This window comes from Oryctolagus cuniculus, chromosome 3, assembly GCF_964237555.1.
Source record: "Oryctolagus cuniculus chromosome 3, mOryCun1.1, whole genome shotgun sequence".
Lineage (NCBI taxonomy): Eukaryota > Metazoa > Chordata > Mammalia > Lagomorpha > Leporidae > Oryctolagus > Oryctolagus cuniculus.
Genome location: NC_091434.1, coordinates 20,224,692 through 20,239,189, shown reverse-complemented (window position 1 = coordinate 20,239,189; position 14,498 = coordinate 20,224,692). Strand labels below are relative to the sequence as shown.

At 53.0% G+C, this 14,498-nt stretch overlaps 2 protein-coding genes across 12 annotated transcripts; one reads left to right on the top strand and one right to left on the bottom strand.

Moving 5' to 3' along the window:
* The first annotated feature begins 42 nt into the window (after nucleotides 1–42).
* On the top strand, nucleotides 43–5,742 carry ANKZF1 (ankyrin repeat and zinc finger peptidyl tRNA hydrolase 1). Of its 9 annotated transcripts, none has more exons than XM_051848130.2 (14): nucleotides 43–186; nucleotides 502–624; nucleotides 1,408–1,520; nucleotides 1,692–1,794; nucleotides 1,876–2,069; nucleotides 2,353–2,465; nucleotides 2,559–2,706; nucleotides 2,889–3,117; nucleotides 3,281–3,436; nucleotides 3,952–4,405; nucleotides 4,568–4,679; nucleotides 4,806–4,973; nucleotides 5,105–5,190; nucleotides 5,417–5,742. In XM_051848130.2, the coding sequence occupies exons 6-14, from the start codon at nucleotides 2,425–2,427 to the stop codon at nucleotides 5,538–5,540; spliced, it is 1,518 nt and encodes a 505-aa protein (XP_051704090.2). In that variant the 5' UTR covers nucleotides 43–186; nucleotides 502–624; nucleotides 1,408–1,520; nucleotides 1,692–1,794; nucleotides 1,876–2,069; nucleotides 2,353–2,424; the 3' UTR covers nucleotides 5,541–5,742. The 9 variants fall into 9 exon arrangements, with proteins under 9 accessions (XP_051704090.2, XP_069926262.1, XP_069926261.1 ...); XM_051848128.2 differs by having other exon boundaries at nucleotides 66–186; nucleotides 502–667; XM_051848127.2 differs by lacking the exon at nucleotides 43–186 and adding an exon at nucleotides 193–399.
* On the bottom strand, nucleotides 3,843–14,492 carry GLB1L (galactosidase beta 1 like). Of its 3 annotated transcripts, none has more exons than XM_070070163.1 (17): nucleotides 14,357–14,492; nucleotides 13,157–13,291; nucleotides 12,843–13,009; nucleotides 12,435–12,585; nucleotides 12,192–12,252; nucleotides 9,188–9,282; nucleotides 8,915–9,089; nucleotides 8,770–8,828; nucleotides 8,550–8,671; nucleotides 8,405–8,445; nucleotides 8,138–8,256; nucleotides 7,806–7,880; nucleotides 7,611–7,700; nucleotides 7,358–7,471; nucleotides 6,691–6,822; nucleotides 6,252–6,467; nucleotides 3,843–6,120 (listed from the first exon to the last, which is right to left on the bottom strand). In XM_070070163.1, exons 2-17 carry the CDS (start codon nucleotides 13,220–13,222, stop codon nucleotides 5,851–5,853), a joined length of 1,953 nt encoding a protein of 650 aa, XP_069926264.1. In that variant the 5' UTR covers nucleotides 13,223–13,291; nucleotides 14,357–14,492; the 3' UTR covers nucleotides 3,843–5,850. The 3 variants fall into 3 exon arrangements, with proteins under 3 accessions (XP_069926264.1, XP_002712645.2, XP_008257436.2); XM_002712599.5 differs by having other exon boundaries at nucleotides 13,157–13,279; XM_008259214.4 differs by lacking the exons at nucleotides 12,435–12,585; nucleotides 12,843–13,009 and having other exon boundaries at nucleotides 13,157–13,279.
* Between the last annotated feature and the right edge of the window lie 6 nt (nucleotides 14,493–14,498).

The window sequence follows — 14,498 nt, the reverse complement described above, 5'->3', positions numbered from 1 at the left end:
ACTAAAGGCTAGAGGCGGTTCTTGGACAATCAGAGGACCAATGCGGTGCTCTACGTGGGGCGGGGCTCAGGTGCGGGCGCCGCGGTTTGTCCTCTTCGCTGCTCCGTAGTGACGGTATTGTTGTGGTGTTACGGAATCCGGCTTTCGAACTGGAGACGTGCGTACGCCGGGCTCCCGGGACATTTGGTATGGCTTCAGAGGGCGGGGACGCGTCTACGCGGTCGGTCATTGCCGGGGCTTGTAGCACGAGGAACGGAGCGTGATCGGCTAGGCAACCGCGGTGATTTTAAATGTGCTGGACTGGATTGGGAGCTCCCCCATTTCACTCGGTGGTGGTCCGAGACCAGGGGTTTGAGAAAGCCGAGTGGTGTCAAGGATTTACCGCAGAGCCGATAGCAGGTGGGAGGGCCGAGGTGTGCCTTGCGGCGTCGGAGACCCAGCCAGCCAGGCAGCAGACGCGGCAGCTGGATCGAGCTGTTTCTTTCCCTCGTTCTGTTCCAGGAGCGGCTTCCAAACAGTTCCCGCTCAGCTATGTCGCCAGCTCCCGCTGCAGCTGCGGCCCCTGCGGCCGTCTCCCTGCTGGACCTCCGCGCGGACGCGCCGCTCCTCCGAGGCGTGAGCCTGGTGAGCCACGCTGCGGGGGAGGCTCTGCCTACTTCCTGTCCAGGTACCCGGGAAGGCTCGGGGTGGACTCCTGAGGCTCTGGCGGAGAGGGCTGGCTCTCCGGGCACACGTGCTTCCTGGCACTGCCCGGCTTGGGTGCTGGATTTGTTCACTGGGAGTTTCCAGCACAGCCCCCCTCAAACGTCTCCACATAAGACTCTTGCCATTGCTCATGTGTCATCGCGTTACCCTTACACTTGAAAAACACTTTAACATGCCTAGATGTATTTCAGATTTAACTGGACTCCAATCAAATCATTCCTTTTGGCTGAATGTAAAACATTTATTATTGCTTTCATACAACATTAGTTGTACATATTTTCTTGTACCTCTGTTGAGACAAACTGCCCAGTGTAATTGGAAGTGTAAGTTTAAAAAATGACATCTGAGAGGTGGCTTTTGTACAGTTAAAAATAATTTTATTTCCAAAGTAACCTTACCAGAAATTATTTTTCTTTGGCTAATTTAAGTACAATATTTGATTTATAGTCATTTTACATGCATCTTTCCAGGTATGGAAATATATGAAATAAATATTGAGAGATAAGTATATTATATTTAATACATCATTATGTATATTATACTTTATATTATTGCTGGGCCATTAATTTCATGACTAGATTAAAAATTCCTTAAGAGTGCAGTCATGCCATCTTGTGTCTGCCTTGTGTGTTGGACGCTGAATGCAATCCTAGGCCTGTGGAGTTGCCTCCCTTCCTACCCCCAATCCCCTTCCCTATTTAGGTTCACAGGGGACAGCGAGCCCAGAAAGAAAATTACCCCAGGGTCCTCTGGAGGTGTCAGAGAAGTTGGTTTGTTTGACCTGTAACCAGACCTTCCAGAGCCATCAGGAACAGGTAAAAGGCCGGGGTGCAGAGATTCTTGTTAGATGCAAACTAGAGTGGTGGGTGGGGAGAGGCAGACATTGAATTTGTGCTGAGTTCTATGCTTTGGCTCAGGGAGTTGGTGTTACCCGTCTTGGCTGGGTATATTTCCATCTTCTGCCTCCCTCTTTGCTTTTCTATCAGAGGGAACATTATAAGCTTGATTGGCATCGGTTTAATCTAAAGCAACGTTTCAAGAACAAGCCTCTCCTGTCTGCCCTGGACTTCGAGAAGCAGAGTTCCACAGGTGAGCAGGACACGGCGGGTGGGAGCAGGAAGCTCAGGGCTGGGGTAGCAGACGTGTAGATGTCATGTCCACTGTTCTCAGGAGATCTTTCCAGCATCTCGGGCTCAGAAGACGCGGACTCAGCCAGCGAGGAGGACTTGCAGGCGCCAGATGAGGAGGGGGCTGACTCGGAGACGCCTACCCGGCCCCCAGGCTTCTGCTCCCATCGGGTTCTTTTCCAGAATGCCCAGGGCCAGTTTCTTTATGCCTACCGCTGTGTCCTAGGCCCTCGCCAGGCAAGTGGCAGCACAGGCTGTGTGGTGAACCCTGCCCTTCTTTCCTGGTGGGTGTGGGTATCCTCCTGGACAGTGTGGTCTTGGGTTGAACTTGAACTCTGGTTCTCCCACTTGACCCTGACTACCTCTCCGTCAAGCTTCAGATTCCCTTGTGAAACAGAAACCAGACTCAGGATGCTTGTATTAAACGAGGGAACGTATGTGGAGCACTTAGCACTGGCAGTTGGTTTCTTGTTCTCAATGAATGCAACACAGCTGTTTCTATTGCTTCTCTGTCACCCAGGCGGCCCCAGAGGAGGCAGAACTACTGCTCAAAAACCTGCAGAGTGGGGGCCCCAGATACTGCGTGGTCCTCATGGCTGCAGCAGGGCATTTTGCCGGGGCCGTTTTTCAAGGGTGAGTGGGTGCTGCGTGGGGTTAGGGTGGAAAGGATCCTGTTCGCCTGGGAGCACCAGCTGGTCTCCAGTACTGAGTCTGTGCCGTTTATAGAGGAGAAGTGGTGACACATAAAACCTTTCACCGCTACACAGTGCGGGCCAAGCGAGGCACAGCCCAGGGCCTTCGGGATGCCCGGGGTGGGGCACCGCGGTCCGCTGGAGCCACCCTGAGGCGCTACAATGAAGCCACGCTGTGTAAGGTGAGTTAGGCCCCCAGGTCTGGTGGCCCTCCTTTTTTGCCTCTCAGTTCCCTTCACTAAATGTTACACTTGGGGGCGGCGGGTCGGTGTTTGACTCCTGTACCTTTTCCAATTCTTATGTTTGGTTGGAGTCTCAAAATAACACGTGAAGATACACAGGGCTGAGTGTCTCTCTTTTCCAGGACGTTCGTGACCTGCTGGCAGGGCCAGACTGGGCTAAGGCACTGGGGGAGGCTGGCACAATACTGCTGCGCGCCCCTCGCTCTGGCCGGTCCTTGTTCTTCGGAGGCCATGGGGCTCCCTTGCAAAGGGGGGATCCCCGACTTTGGGACATCCCCCTCGCCACCCGCAGACCCACCTTCCGAGAGCTACAGCGTGTGTTCCAGAAACTGACCACCTTGCATGTCCACGGTGAGCCTTGGTTCTGGATGCCCAGACTCCCTAGGCCTTCCAATACTGTTCAGCCCAAGCCCTATTCTAACCCTCAGACTGCAGCCCAATTACAGCCTCACTGAGAAGCCTGGGTGGGATTCCCTTCAGCTGTGTTTGAGAAAGGTCTTTTGTATTATGACAGGAGAAGACCCTCGGGAAACAGTCGGATTGCCCTCAACTCCAACACGCTGGAAGACAGCAAGGGCCGAGAGGAAGGGGGCTACTGAGAAAGAAAGAAGAAAGGTCCCCAGGGATGAAAACGAGGCACTTGGACAGAATGGAGAGTCTCCCAAACAGGGTTTGAGCACCATTTGGCAATTGTCAAGTCTGTCTGGGTGTCTGTCCTGGTAATGTAGTGTAAGTTCCCCGTTGTCAACTGACCCATCTCCCAGTCTGTAGATAGGTCCTTACACAGCACACACCCACCCACCTCAGGGTCTGTCCGTCACATGGGGTATGCCATAGCAATTACTGAGACATGTTTAGTAATCTTCCCAAGTCTGTTACCTCTCTTGTTCATAGTTGTAAGAAGTCCTAGCATGGAGTAGACACTTGCATGTGTTGCCTGAATCCCCCGTCATTTACCTGTCTCACTGGATGCGGTGGGTTTGCGCTAAGAGCTGCTTCTGTACTTTACTGTACATCATCCTAAGGCTGCTCACAGGGAGAGTCCAGGGAAAAAGAAGAACAATTTCATTTCAGGATGATCTGAATTATCTCTTTATAGACACTGTTATGCACCTGAGGCAGCCCATGTCCTTCCACCCTCTGCTTATCCCTTAGATGGATCTGACATGTCAGACTTTCCCCCAGGTTCAGGGTCAGAGGAAGAGGATGGCTCCCAGGTAGAGCTGGAACTAGTGGAGCTGACACTGGGGACCTTGGATCTTCGCGAGTTTGAGGTGTTGCCCAAGCGGAGGAGGAGAAAAAGGAATAAGAAGGAGAGAAGTCGAGACCAGGAGGCTCTTCTCCAGGAACCTCAAGAGGATGGGCTCTTGCAGTCAGCCTCCCGGGAGCCTTCGCCAGATGAAGCCAAGGCCCCTGGTCAGCCAGACCTCTGGGCTGGGCTTCTGGCTGCCTGCCGGGCGGGAGATGTTGGACTGCTGACGCTGCAGTTAGCTGCCGGCCCCGCAGACCCTGCGGTTAGCTCTCTGCTCAGTGCCCCCTTGGGCCCCGGAGGCTCTACTCTTCTGCATGCCGCAGCTGCTGCCGGCAGAGGCGCGGTGGTTCGTCTGCTGCTGGAGGCAGGTGCTGACCCCTCTGTGCAGTAAGTAAAGGTCCCCGCCCTGAGCCGCTTTGGGCAAAGAGAAGAGAATCTGGAGGCAGATGTTGGCATTGGCCACTCTTCAGCATTCCCTCCATCTGCTTGGGCAATGTTAGGCCAGGCAGGAGGCAAACAGAACCTGTTTTTCTGGGTTCTTGCACACAGGGATTCGTGGGCCCGGCCGCCTTACGCTGTAGCAGCTGACAAATCAACGCGTAATGAGTTCCGAAGGTTCATGGAGAAGAATCCGGACGCCTGTGACTACCACAAGGCCCAGGTCGGCTGGAAGGGAAGTGCAGCATGGGAAGGCCTCGCAGAGCCCAGCTGGAGTGTCTGCTTCCTGGCGGTTTGACAAAGGACGGCTTCTGTGGGTCTCATCTAGTACCTTCTGGAAATCCTCCAGGTGCCGGGGCCGCTGACTGCGGAGATGGAGGCCCAGCGGGCTGCCCGCAAGAGGGAGCAGAAGGCAGCCCGGCGGCAGCGGGAGGACCAGCGGCGGCAGCGGCAGGCGGAGGAGCAGAGGGAGCGGGAAGAGCAGCTGCGATTCGCCGCCCTTAGCGACCGAGAGAAGGTGCGGCTGGAGGGGCTGCTCCCCATGGCCTCCCTGCCGGCCCCACCCCTCCCGCGGCGTGCTGCTGACGCTTCCTGCGGCCGCTGTGCCCGACGAGGCCTCGTCTTTAACGTGACTCTGCTTTCTCGCAGAGAGCTCTGGCTGCAGAGCGCCGACTCGCTGCGCAGTTGGGAGCCCCTAGCCCTGCGACTCCTGACCCTGCGGTTGTCAACGCCCGGTAGGGGGAAGGGGGCTGAGCGCCTGGGCAGGTGGGCGTGGGCAGACTCCCACACGGGGACCACTTAGGGCAAGCGCAGCGAGTGCCTACATGACATGCAGAAGAGTTGCTGAGGGAATTAGATGTTCTGGGCATCTTTGGAGCAAAAACAAACGGCAGGGGGAGGCTGGACTGCCCTGGAAGGTTCTAGGCTACCTGTGCAACTGTTTTTCTTCCTCTTGTGCAGACGCTGTTGGAGCTGTGGGGCATCCCTCCAAGGCCTCGTTCCCTTTCACTACCTCGACTTCTCTTTCTGCTCCACACGTTGCCTCCAGGATCATCGCAGTCGGGCAGGGAAGCCCTCTTCCTGATGGCTTATAGCTCCACCTGGGGCCAACTCTGGGAGGGCATATTCACATCAGCCCTGTTTCTTCTTCCCCATGAAGCCAGAGAGTATTCAGAGAATTAGGGGGAGGGACTCGGGACCAGGGCAAGGACGGGGCCACAGAGGTGTGTGGAGCTGCTGCTGTCTCTGGAACTTTAATCACAATAAAGTTTGGCAAGGAAACGGCACTCGTACTCACACTCAGAGGCATTCTGGCCCTTGGCTCCTTGTGGTCACTGTGGCCAGCAAAGGATCCTGCCCGCTCCATGTCCCAGGCCCAAGGGCTCCCTTTCCTTTCAGTGCCCGCTTAACTGCATTGGTTCCGAGGCGCTCTGTGCCTCAGCAGAGAGAGAGTAGATGTATGTCCTGTGCACGGTGCTGTTGAGGATGGGCCAATCCAAAAACTGGATCTGGGGCTCGGGCGGCACGTTTTCTAGCTCCAGCAGTGTAATTTTGTTGATGGCTCCCCTAGGAAGCAGCAGGGGTCTTGGCACATAGAGGGTCTCTTGTGGCCCCTGTTTTGTCCAGTACCGGCCCAAGTTAAACCCATTGATCCAGACTTGGCCCTGGGAGGAGGCAGGAGAGGGGAAAGAGTCAGTTCTCTGGGGGTCGGAATCATCCCCTTCGGACTTCTGAGGAGTCCTTTCTTTGTCTTGTACCACCCACCACCACCACCGACTACGAACATTAGCAATACCTTGGTCCATCCAGGGAGATAGAGGAATGTGTCCCCAAGTGGGCCTGCAATTGGAAACGTTGTAGAGTAGAAGGTGGGGCCAGAGGGAGTTTGAGGTTTTGTGCTTTTCAGTAAGTGAAGGGGGAACCACCACTTTACAAGGTTATCAACTTTCAGAGGGAACATCATCCACTGGGTAAGCATTACTTGCCCCAGAACTGGTGGCTGTAACAGGCCCTGTGGGAAAGGCAAATGAAAAGTCATCATTCACTGTGCTCTTAGGCCAAACTAACCCTAACCAAGCCTGGATGTAACTGGTGGCCATGTCTAGATCCCCAGCAAGCCACTGCTTCTCTGCCTAACTCTGAAAGACATGGCACCTGTTTATCTTCCATTAGGCTCCTGTTTTCAAAGGGGTTGGTTGATGAGAGTACTGAGGCAGGGGACAGGCAAAGCTCACCTTGAAGTCACTGCTGTTAGATCCGAAACTGAGTCTCCCCATGTTCTCCAGCAAGATATCCAGTCTGGCCCCCATTTCCCCCACCAAAAATAGCTGGTGTTTCATATTTCGTTCTAAAACACCCTGGAACACCTGTGGATCAGAGAAATGCTCTATGGAAGGAGGGGCTGCAGCTTGCAATGCCAGCGTCCTGTACTGGAATGCCGGTTTCAGTCCTGGCTGCTCTGCTTCTGACCCAGCTTCCTGCACATGCGCTTGGAAAGGCAGCAGAGGATGGCCTGCGTACTTGGGCTCCAGCCACCCATGAGGGAGACCAGGATGGAATTCCTGGCTTCTGCTTTTGGCCTGGTGCAGACCTGGCTGTTGTGGCCATTTGGGGAGTGAACTAGTGGACAGAAGAGCTCTGTGTCCCCCTCTCTGCCTTTCAAATTTTTTTTTTTTTTTTAAAGGAAGGGCTCTGCATTCAGCTCTGGGTCACGCAAAGGAAGCCACATTAGGAAACCTAATTTGGAGGGCAGAGAGACTGTAGCCATGTGTCAGTTATCTCTGTTCCTAAACTTCCTCATCCCTCCCCTGGACTCTGGAAGTATGAACAGGCAGGTGGGAAAGGGTGCTGGGGGCAGGAGGAAATTGGGGCTCACAAGTTAGCCTGGAATTAGGTTCTCACCCCATCCACCATAACATAGGCACGGTCGTGGACTCCATTATCTGGCACCCAGAGTGGTGTTGGCTCAAAAATGGTATGGGTCAGATAGGTCCGATACAACACGAAGCCGTGGTCCTGGATATAGAAGAACGAGTACTTAAAGTGAACTTAGAGATAAGAAAGATTGTGAAGAAAATGGGTGGGTGGAGGCTGCTTTTGACTACAGCTGTTGAGGGAAGTTGCCATCCCCACCAGCCACAGGTTTATGCCTTACCTGCCTGACAGCCTCAAAGCTCAATGGCAAGACTGAATGGATGGGCCCTTCAGGGCACAGGAAATCTAGGAAAGCCAGCAACTCCCCATCCTATTAGAACAGGGTAAAGAGTCAGAGTAGGAAGGAAGTTTCTGGATAGAGAGTAGGACCGGATAGAGTTTATATTCAAAATAAAGGATAGGAGAAGGAACTCACCAGATAGAGAGTCAAAGGTCCAAGTGTCATCTTGGGGCTCGGTGGAGGTAAAGGTCCCAAGGGAACTTCCTGGAACTGAGCCCATATTCTCTCAGGAGCCATAGACAAACCACAGAAACAACCCCTACTCCAAGACCCGAGAGCAGGGCTGTTAGCTTGAGGCCCAGGAAAGGGCTTCAGAGGTCATGAAGATCCTTTAGTTTTTCACACACTCGTGTGTATCTCCCCACATAGGCCCAGCTGGCTGAGTCGGAAATGCTTTACCAACATCAATCCATGGGTACTCCCCCCAAATTAGTAAAAGACTTTGGGACTTAATGAAGTAGTAGCACCTTGCTGATGACATTTCGAAGAGCAAAGAGCTTAGGTGTGGGGTCTCCTGCTTCAGATATGGGCGCGTCATAGTCGTAGCTGGTGGTAATCGGAAGGAAGCGGCCCTTCTCATCAGCGCCTGAGGTTGAACCAATTTAATTAACGTAGCTTTCGGATGACAGGCGCCAGTCAGAAAGCATTGTGTGGGAAACTGCCAGCAGAGTGGGAACTGGTGGCCACAGGTGGCTTTTACCTTCCTGCTCTCACCCCCAGAGATCTGGACTCACCATTCCAGTATCCAAAGTTGGTGCCGCCATGGAACATGTACCTGAGGGAGTGCAAGGGGAAAGGTAACAGCTGACATACTGAGTCTTGACTTTCAGCCCCAACACCCCGTTACTGATTCATATTGGCCCCGGCAGCTCGAGTTACATGTTGACACTGGCTCCCAAGTTGAGCATGTTTTCCAGGCCTTTGGTTACAGCTAGAACAGAGCGTGTAGAGTGGTTCTGGCCCCAGTAATCCAGCCAGCCTGTGTAGTACTCAGAGTTCACCTAGAGTGTGAAGTGAAAGGAACCGTGAGTGAGATGCGAACAGGGCGCGTTCCCAGCCCTGGCTCTTGCTTAGGTTTCCTTCCTCTCTGGCCCCTCACCAGTGGGCCACGGGGTTCGTACTTCCGAAGCAGAGTGAAGATTCTGGTCATGTTGTCAGCTGCAGAAAGGAGCAAAGGCAAAAGGTAAATAGCACGGGCGAGGTGCCCTTCCCCGGATGGCACTTCTAACCCTCGATCAGGAGACCTGGGCCAAAATCTACGGTGGTGTAGAGTCCATGGAGGGAGCCGCATTTGAGTCCTTCGGGCCCGTCTGTGGTGAAGAGCAAAATCTTGTCCCCTAGCAGTGCGCGGAAGAGCCCCGCCAGGTGCCTCATGTAATGGAAGTCACAGGCCTTGTAGCTACCATACTCATTTTCCACCTGCCGAGGGAAAGAAAGTGGAGCCCAGCTAAGAGCTGCAGAAGGTTAAGGACCCGTTGTATCTCCTTCCCTTTGCCCAGTCAGCTTCCCACTTATACCTGAATGCTAATGATGTTGCCCCCATTGTGGTAGAGAAATGGATATATCTTGGGCAGCAAGACCTTGAACCAGGAATCCACTGCAGCAAGGAAATCTAAAGGAAGGAGCAGTACTCTGCTCAGTGGGGGCCACCACGACCTCCACAGCCCCACCCTAGCATACCTGCCCGAAGCTTCAGTGCTGCCTGTATTCTGGGCTGCTATTTCCATCCCACTTGCCCACACCTAAATCTGGGAAGCAGCGACTTTTCAGAAGAAACTTTCAGCCCTTAGCACTTGTATACTTACATGTCAATGAAATTTGAACACAGAAAACCTTAAATGTTAGAACAAGGTAGGGGGCCTGCGATGTGGGTAAAGCCACCACCTGCAGTGCCGGTTCAAGTCCCGGCTGCTCCACTTCTGATCCAGCTCTCTGCTATGGCCTGGGAAAGCAGTGGAAGATGGCCCATGTGCTTGGGCCCCTGCACCCATGTGGGAGACCTGGAAGAAGCTTCTGGCTTCTGGCTTTGGATTGGCACAGCTCTGGCCATTGCAGCCAACTGGGGAGTGAACCAGCAGACGGAAGACCTCTCTTTCTGCCTCTCCTTCTCTCTCTGTGTAGCTCTCTGACTTTCAAATAAGTAAATAGATCTTAGAAGAAGAAGAACAAGGTGATGGGGCCGGTGTTGTGACACAGTAAGTTAAGGCACTGCCTGAAACACCAGCATCCCATATGGGTGCTAGTTTGAGTCCCGGCTGCTCCACTACCAATCTAGCTCCCTCAAAATGTGCCTGGGAAAGCAGCAGAAGATGGTGCAAATGTTTGGGCCCCTGCTACCCATGTGGGAGTAAACAGTGGATGGAAGATCTCTAACTCTGCCTTTCAAATAAATAAAAAAAAATTTTTAAAGAACAAGGTAAAATATAGAGTTCTTATGTAATAAATTATATGCATGAGATACTTATTTCAGGATCATTAGCCATTAGGTGGATTTTAATTCTATTACACAAATGGATGAGATCACCTAAGGAATGAGAATAAACAGAAACATCCGAGGACTGGACCCTGGCACAGCCCCCAGTACCAGTAAGAGACTGAGACTGAGACGGAGTGGTCAGAAAGACTGTGGGGCGGGGCAGGGGCGGGGTGGGGGCAGGGCCTGGTGAGTGAGGTGTCAGGGAAGCTGAGGACAGAGGTCCCAGCTACACTGAATGCTGCTGCTGATCAAGGAGGATGAGCGCACACCATGGATTCAGCGATGAGCAGGTCGCCAGCTTTCTCCAGCAAACTGGAGACTGTATGTTGCTGCTCCATCCAAACTCCCCACTTTAAATGCATAGTTAACTAAGTTTGGAAAGGGCAATGAGTAGCCTAACACCCTCCAACACTCCATGAAGTGAGACAGATAGCACCCGGAGGGTCCTCCACAGGTATAAGGCATTTTGCCAGAGGGACCTTTTAAAAGGAATAAGTCATAAGATCATTCCCTTGCTCTAACGACTTTCTATTTGCACATAAAATGAAATCCAAACACTGAAATATTAGGCACCCTTAGAGTTTAATCTTGAGTTACCATTTTTTACTTCTCTCTATGCTCTTTCCCCAAGTGCTATCTCAAAACCATCTTTAGACTTATGGCTTTCATATTTATGTTTCTAGCTCAGAGCACTCCAGCAAGTTCCACACTACACAATCTGAAGCTTCTTTAATGTCCGTTTTCTCTTCCAGAGTTGTTCACCCACCACCACTATTCTCTACCCTCCCTATAGCACCATCTTGACTCACCAGCAACTTGATTTCCTTTTCTCAACCTTACTCATATAGCCCCAACCCTCCCCTTCCAATCAAAATCTATCAAAAAATCCTGGTGCTTTTAATCTCCAAGCCATATTCCAATTCTGCCTTCTTTCCATTTCTGTTACCATCATCTCTGTCCTCCACTAGAGTAATGGTCTCCCAAGTGGTTTCTCCAGCTCCATCCCTACTCCCCTGAATCTTTTCTCTACATCCCAGCTAGTGATATCAAAACAAATCAAATCATGTCACATCTCTGGTTAGATGTTGTTCCGGCTTTCTACTGTACTCACAACAAAACACAAACACTTTACAATGGTCTCTAAGACCCTGTGCCAGCTGTCTGTCTCATCTCCGGTTTTCATGTCTGACTATCTCCCTTACCTGCTAGATTCCCACTATCTCGATCTACTGTTGGCTCGTCAATCACGCCTTTTTTTTTTTTGACAGAGTGGACAGTGAGAGAGAGAGACAGAGAGAAAGGTCTTCCTTTTGCCATTGGTTCACCCTCCAATGGCCGCTGCGGCCAGCGCACCGCGCTGATCCAAAGCCAGGAGCCAGGTGCTTCTCCTGGTCTCTCATGGGGTGCAGGGCCCAAGCACATGGGCCATTGTCCACTGCACTCCCGGGCCACAGCAGAGAGCTGGCCTGGAAGAGGGGCAACTGGGACAGAATCCGGCACCCCGACCGGGACTAGAGCCTGGTGTGCCGGCGCTGCAAGGCGGAGGATTAGCCTGTTGAGCCACGGCGCCGGCCCAATCATGCCATTTTATTTCCATCAAATATACTGTTGCCTCTGCCTGGAATGTTCTTGCTTCACTCCTTACATGATCACTGCTTTCTCTCCCCTGGCAGTCAGCTCAAAGTTCACCACGGAAAAGCTTCTTCTGACCACCCCACCCAAAAGAGGCCTTGTCTGCTACTCACTATTTCGACTGACTTTTTTGCATAGTATGTACTATGCATGTATGCAAGCTGTACTAAGCTTGCAATACTTGCACATATAGACTTTAAAAAAAAAAAGTTGTCTCCTTCACTATGTTTAACCTGCATTGCACAGGACTGGGTCTGCACGGTGCCAGTTTCAAGCATCCTGCTGCTTACAAAGGAAACAATAACTTTAAGGAATGGCCCCCAATCCGGGGATGATCTATTCTGTTTCTGGCACCCAAATGATCCAATTTTTGATGTTTTCAGTGTTTGCTAAATCTTTTTGTCTCAACTCACCTGGATCTGAGGTTCTCAGATGAATATTAGGTTTTCGAAGCAACCAGGACGGGAGACCCCCCTGAGACACACATAAAGACAATAAAGCACGTGGGTTGAGTTGTTTTGGGGGTGCAAGGGGGAATGTGGGAGGGGAGGGAGTTGAGTATGGTGGAGGAAAAGGCCCTCAAGTGTGGGCAGATGAGAGTAGGCTCGAAACCCCACACAGGGGGTTTTGCTTCTGTCCTTCTCCAGCTAACTCACCATCTCCCACTCTGCACAGATGTAAGGTCCTGGTCTCAGTATGACCAACAGGTCCGCTACAGATGCCTCATTCAGAAAGGCAATGAGGTCCCGGCTGCCATTAAAGTTATAGACCCCAGGTTCTGGCTCATGGTAGTTCCAGGGCACATAACTGAGAAAGGAAGCGGTTAACAGGGCCCAAGGTGGGGAGATGTCAGGGAGGCCCAGGGGTTCAGGCCTTGTAGGGAGTCATCCGGAAGCAGTTCCAAGGAGGTCCTGGCCCTCCCTTTCCCACCCTTGGCCAAGGCGCCCTGGAGCTCTAACTAGGCCCTCTGCAAACCAGCCAGCCTTCCAGTGCAGAGCCCCTGTCTAATGGAGAGGTAGGAGGGTGCGGCCCGCCCCTGTGCGGCTCTAGGGAACACTTCTTACAACTGCACGGCGTTGAGGCCGCTCATCCGCATCTTGTAAAGCCGATCTGCCCAAAGCACCCGCGGTACCCGGAAGTAGTGCAGGCTGCCAGACACGTAGCGGAAGGGGACCCCGTCCAGGAGGAACCTGTCATGTTCGCGATCCACTACGAACGACCGAGTGTCTGCCTGCAAAGGCAAAGAGACGGGGCGCGGGCTGCGCGTTTGCAAATGGAACTAGCCCTGCCCGTGGCTTTGGGTTATTTGACTTCATCTCATCTGCCGGATCTGATCCCGCCTCACCGCAGCCCAAGGGGTTCGACCCTCTCGTCTTACCTGGGGCAGCAGCGACAGGAGCAGCAGAAGCAGAGAGGGAAAGAGGGGCGCCGCCTCCGGAGCCATGGCGCTTACAGGGCTCCTCTCTCTGAGCCGGAGGTCCGACGGTCACGTGTCAGAGTCCTGGGAGGGAACCTCAGCGAGCAAGGGGGCGGAGACCACCTCAAGCTGCCAGGCGGTTAGCCTGGCTTGGGTCTCCAGCCTGCAGCTCCCTGCCACTCTACTAATGTATAACAGTCCTCTACATCTGGCTACTCAAAGCGCAGCCGCGAACCAGCTCCATCAGCGTCACCAGAGAGCCCGTTAGACACGCGGAATCTCAGGTCCTACCTCAAACCTATAGCATCAGAATTTGTATTTTAGCAAGATTCCCAGGGACACTCACAAGAAGCACTGCGCTACTGAGACTGAGCTCCCTGAAGGTGAGGAGTGCTTTGTCCATCTGGGACCCCCAGCTTCAAGCACAGGGCCTGACACAGAGCAGGTTAAATCTACATGACAGAATGTCAGAACACGCAGGAAAACAGGGTCAGTACCAAGGGAAACCATAGGAAAATCTTCATGGTGATCAGAGCTATGGCAGGGGGAAACCAGGTCACAAGTTGAACCCTTCTCCTGGAGAGCCCATCCTGGCCATCCCATCCTCTCTGGAAGTGTGCGCCCTCTCCAGCTTATCCTTGCCCATTTAGGCAAGAGATGTCAGTGACAACTGCTTGATGCCAAGGCTGAATTTGGGGATTTCCAACCCTCCTGCCCTCATAGTCCCAAGCCTGGGATGTGAGGAGCGGAGTAGTAGTAACTATCATTCCTGTTGCGAGACACTTACTGAGGGTTATGTAACACTGTTACCGTTCCCACTTTACAGATGAACAAACTAAAGGACAGACATGTCAGGTAGACTGCCTGAGCTCCCACAACTAGTTTAGTCTAGCTGGGATTTGAATTAGCCTCGCAGTTCATGCACTAAATATTAGGCACTATTACATGTATTTTTACAGCTACAGAAAACTAGGATCCAACAGGCTAATTGGTCGAGGTCACACAGCAGGTAGGTTACTAAGACCCCCTGTCTAGAAACTGGCAGTGAGGTTCGTGAGCAGGGCTTGGAAGGTCACCGGCCCCTCCCGGGGCCGCCCTCAGGGATGGGCCATAGTTGGGCGCATTCTGGACCCAGCGCACGGGAGGTATGAGGCCTCCTACCTCGGACATTGGGAGATAGAGGTCCTGGGGGCCTCGGGCCGAGCCCGGCTTTGCTCCCCCCTTGGCGCAGACGCCTGCGTCTTGACCCCTACTGAAGGCCAGGTAGGGAACCTTCACCCGGGTCCCGCGACCCGTGCACCTG

What these genes read in the sequence shown, in the direction of transcription:
- GLB1L (XM_070070163.1), bottom strand. Translation starts at nt 13,222, where the DNA reads ATGGCTCCGGAGGCGGCGCCCCTCTTTCCCTCTCTGCTTCTGCTGCTC. An exon ending in TCTGTGCAGAGTGGGAGATG is followed by an intron (nt 12,253 to 12,434) that starts GTGAGTTAGCTG and finishes TGTGTGTCTCAG; the next exon opens with GGGGGTCTCCCGTCCTGGTT. An exon ending in TTCGAAATGTCATCAGCAAG is followed by an intron (nt 7,881 to 8,137) that starts GTGCTACTACTT and finishes ATATGGGCTCAG; the next exon opens with TTCCAGGAAGTTCCCTTGGG.
- ANKZF1 (XM_070070157.1), top strand. Translation starts at nt 291, where the DNA reads ATGTGCTGGACTGGATTGGGAGCTCCCCCATTTCACTCGGTGGTGGTC. An exon ending in TACCGCAGAGCCGATAGCAG is followed by an intron (nt 400 to 501) that starts GTGGGAGGGCCG and finishes GTTCTGTTCCAG; the next exon opens with GAGCGGCTTCCAAACAGTTC. An exon ending in GTGACTACCACAAGGCCCAG is followed by an intron (nt 4,680 to 4,805) that starts GTCGGCTGGAAG and finishes GAAATCCTCCAG; the next exon opens with GTGCCGGGGCCGCTGACTGC.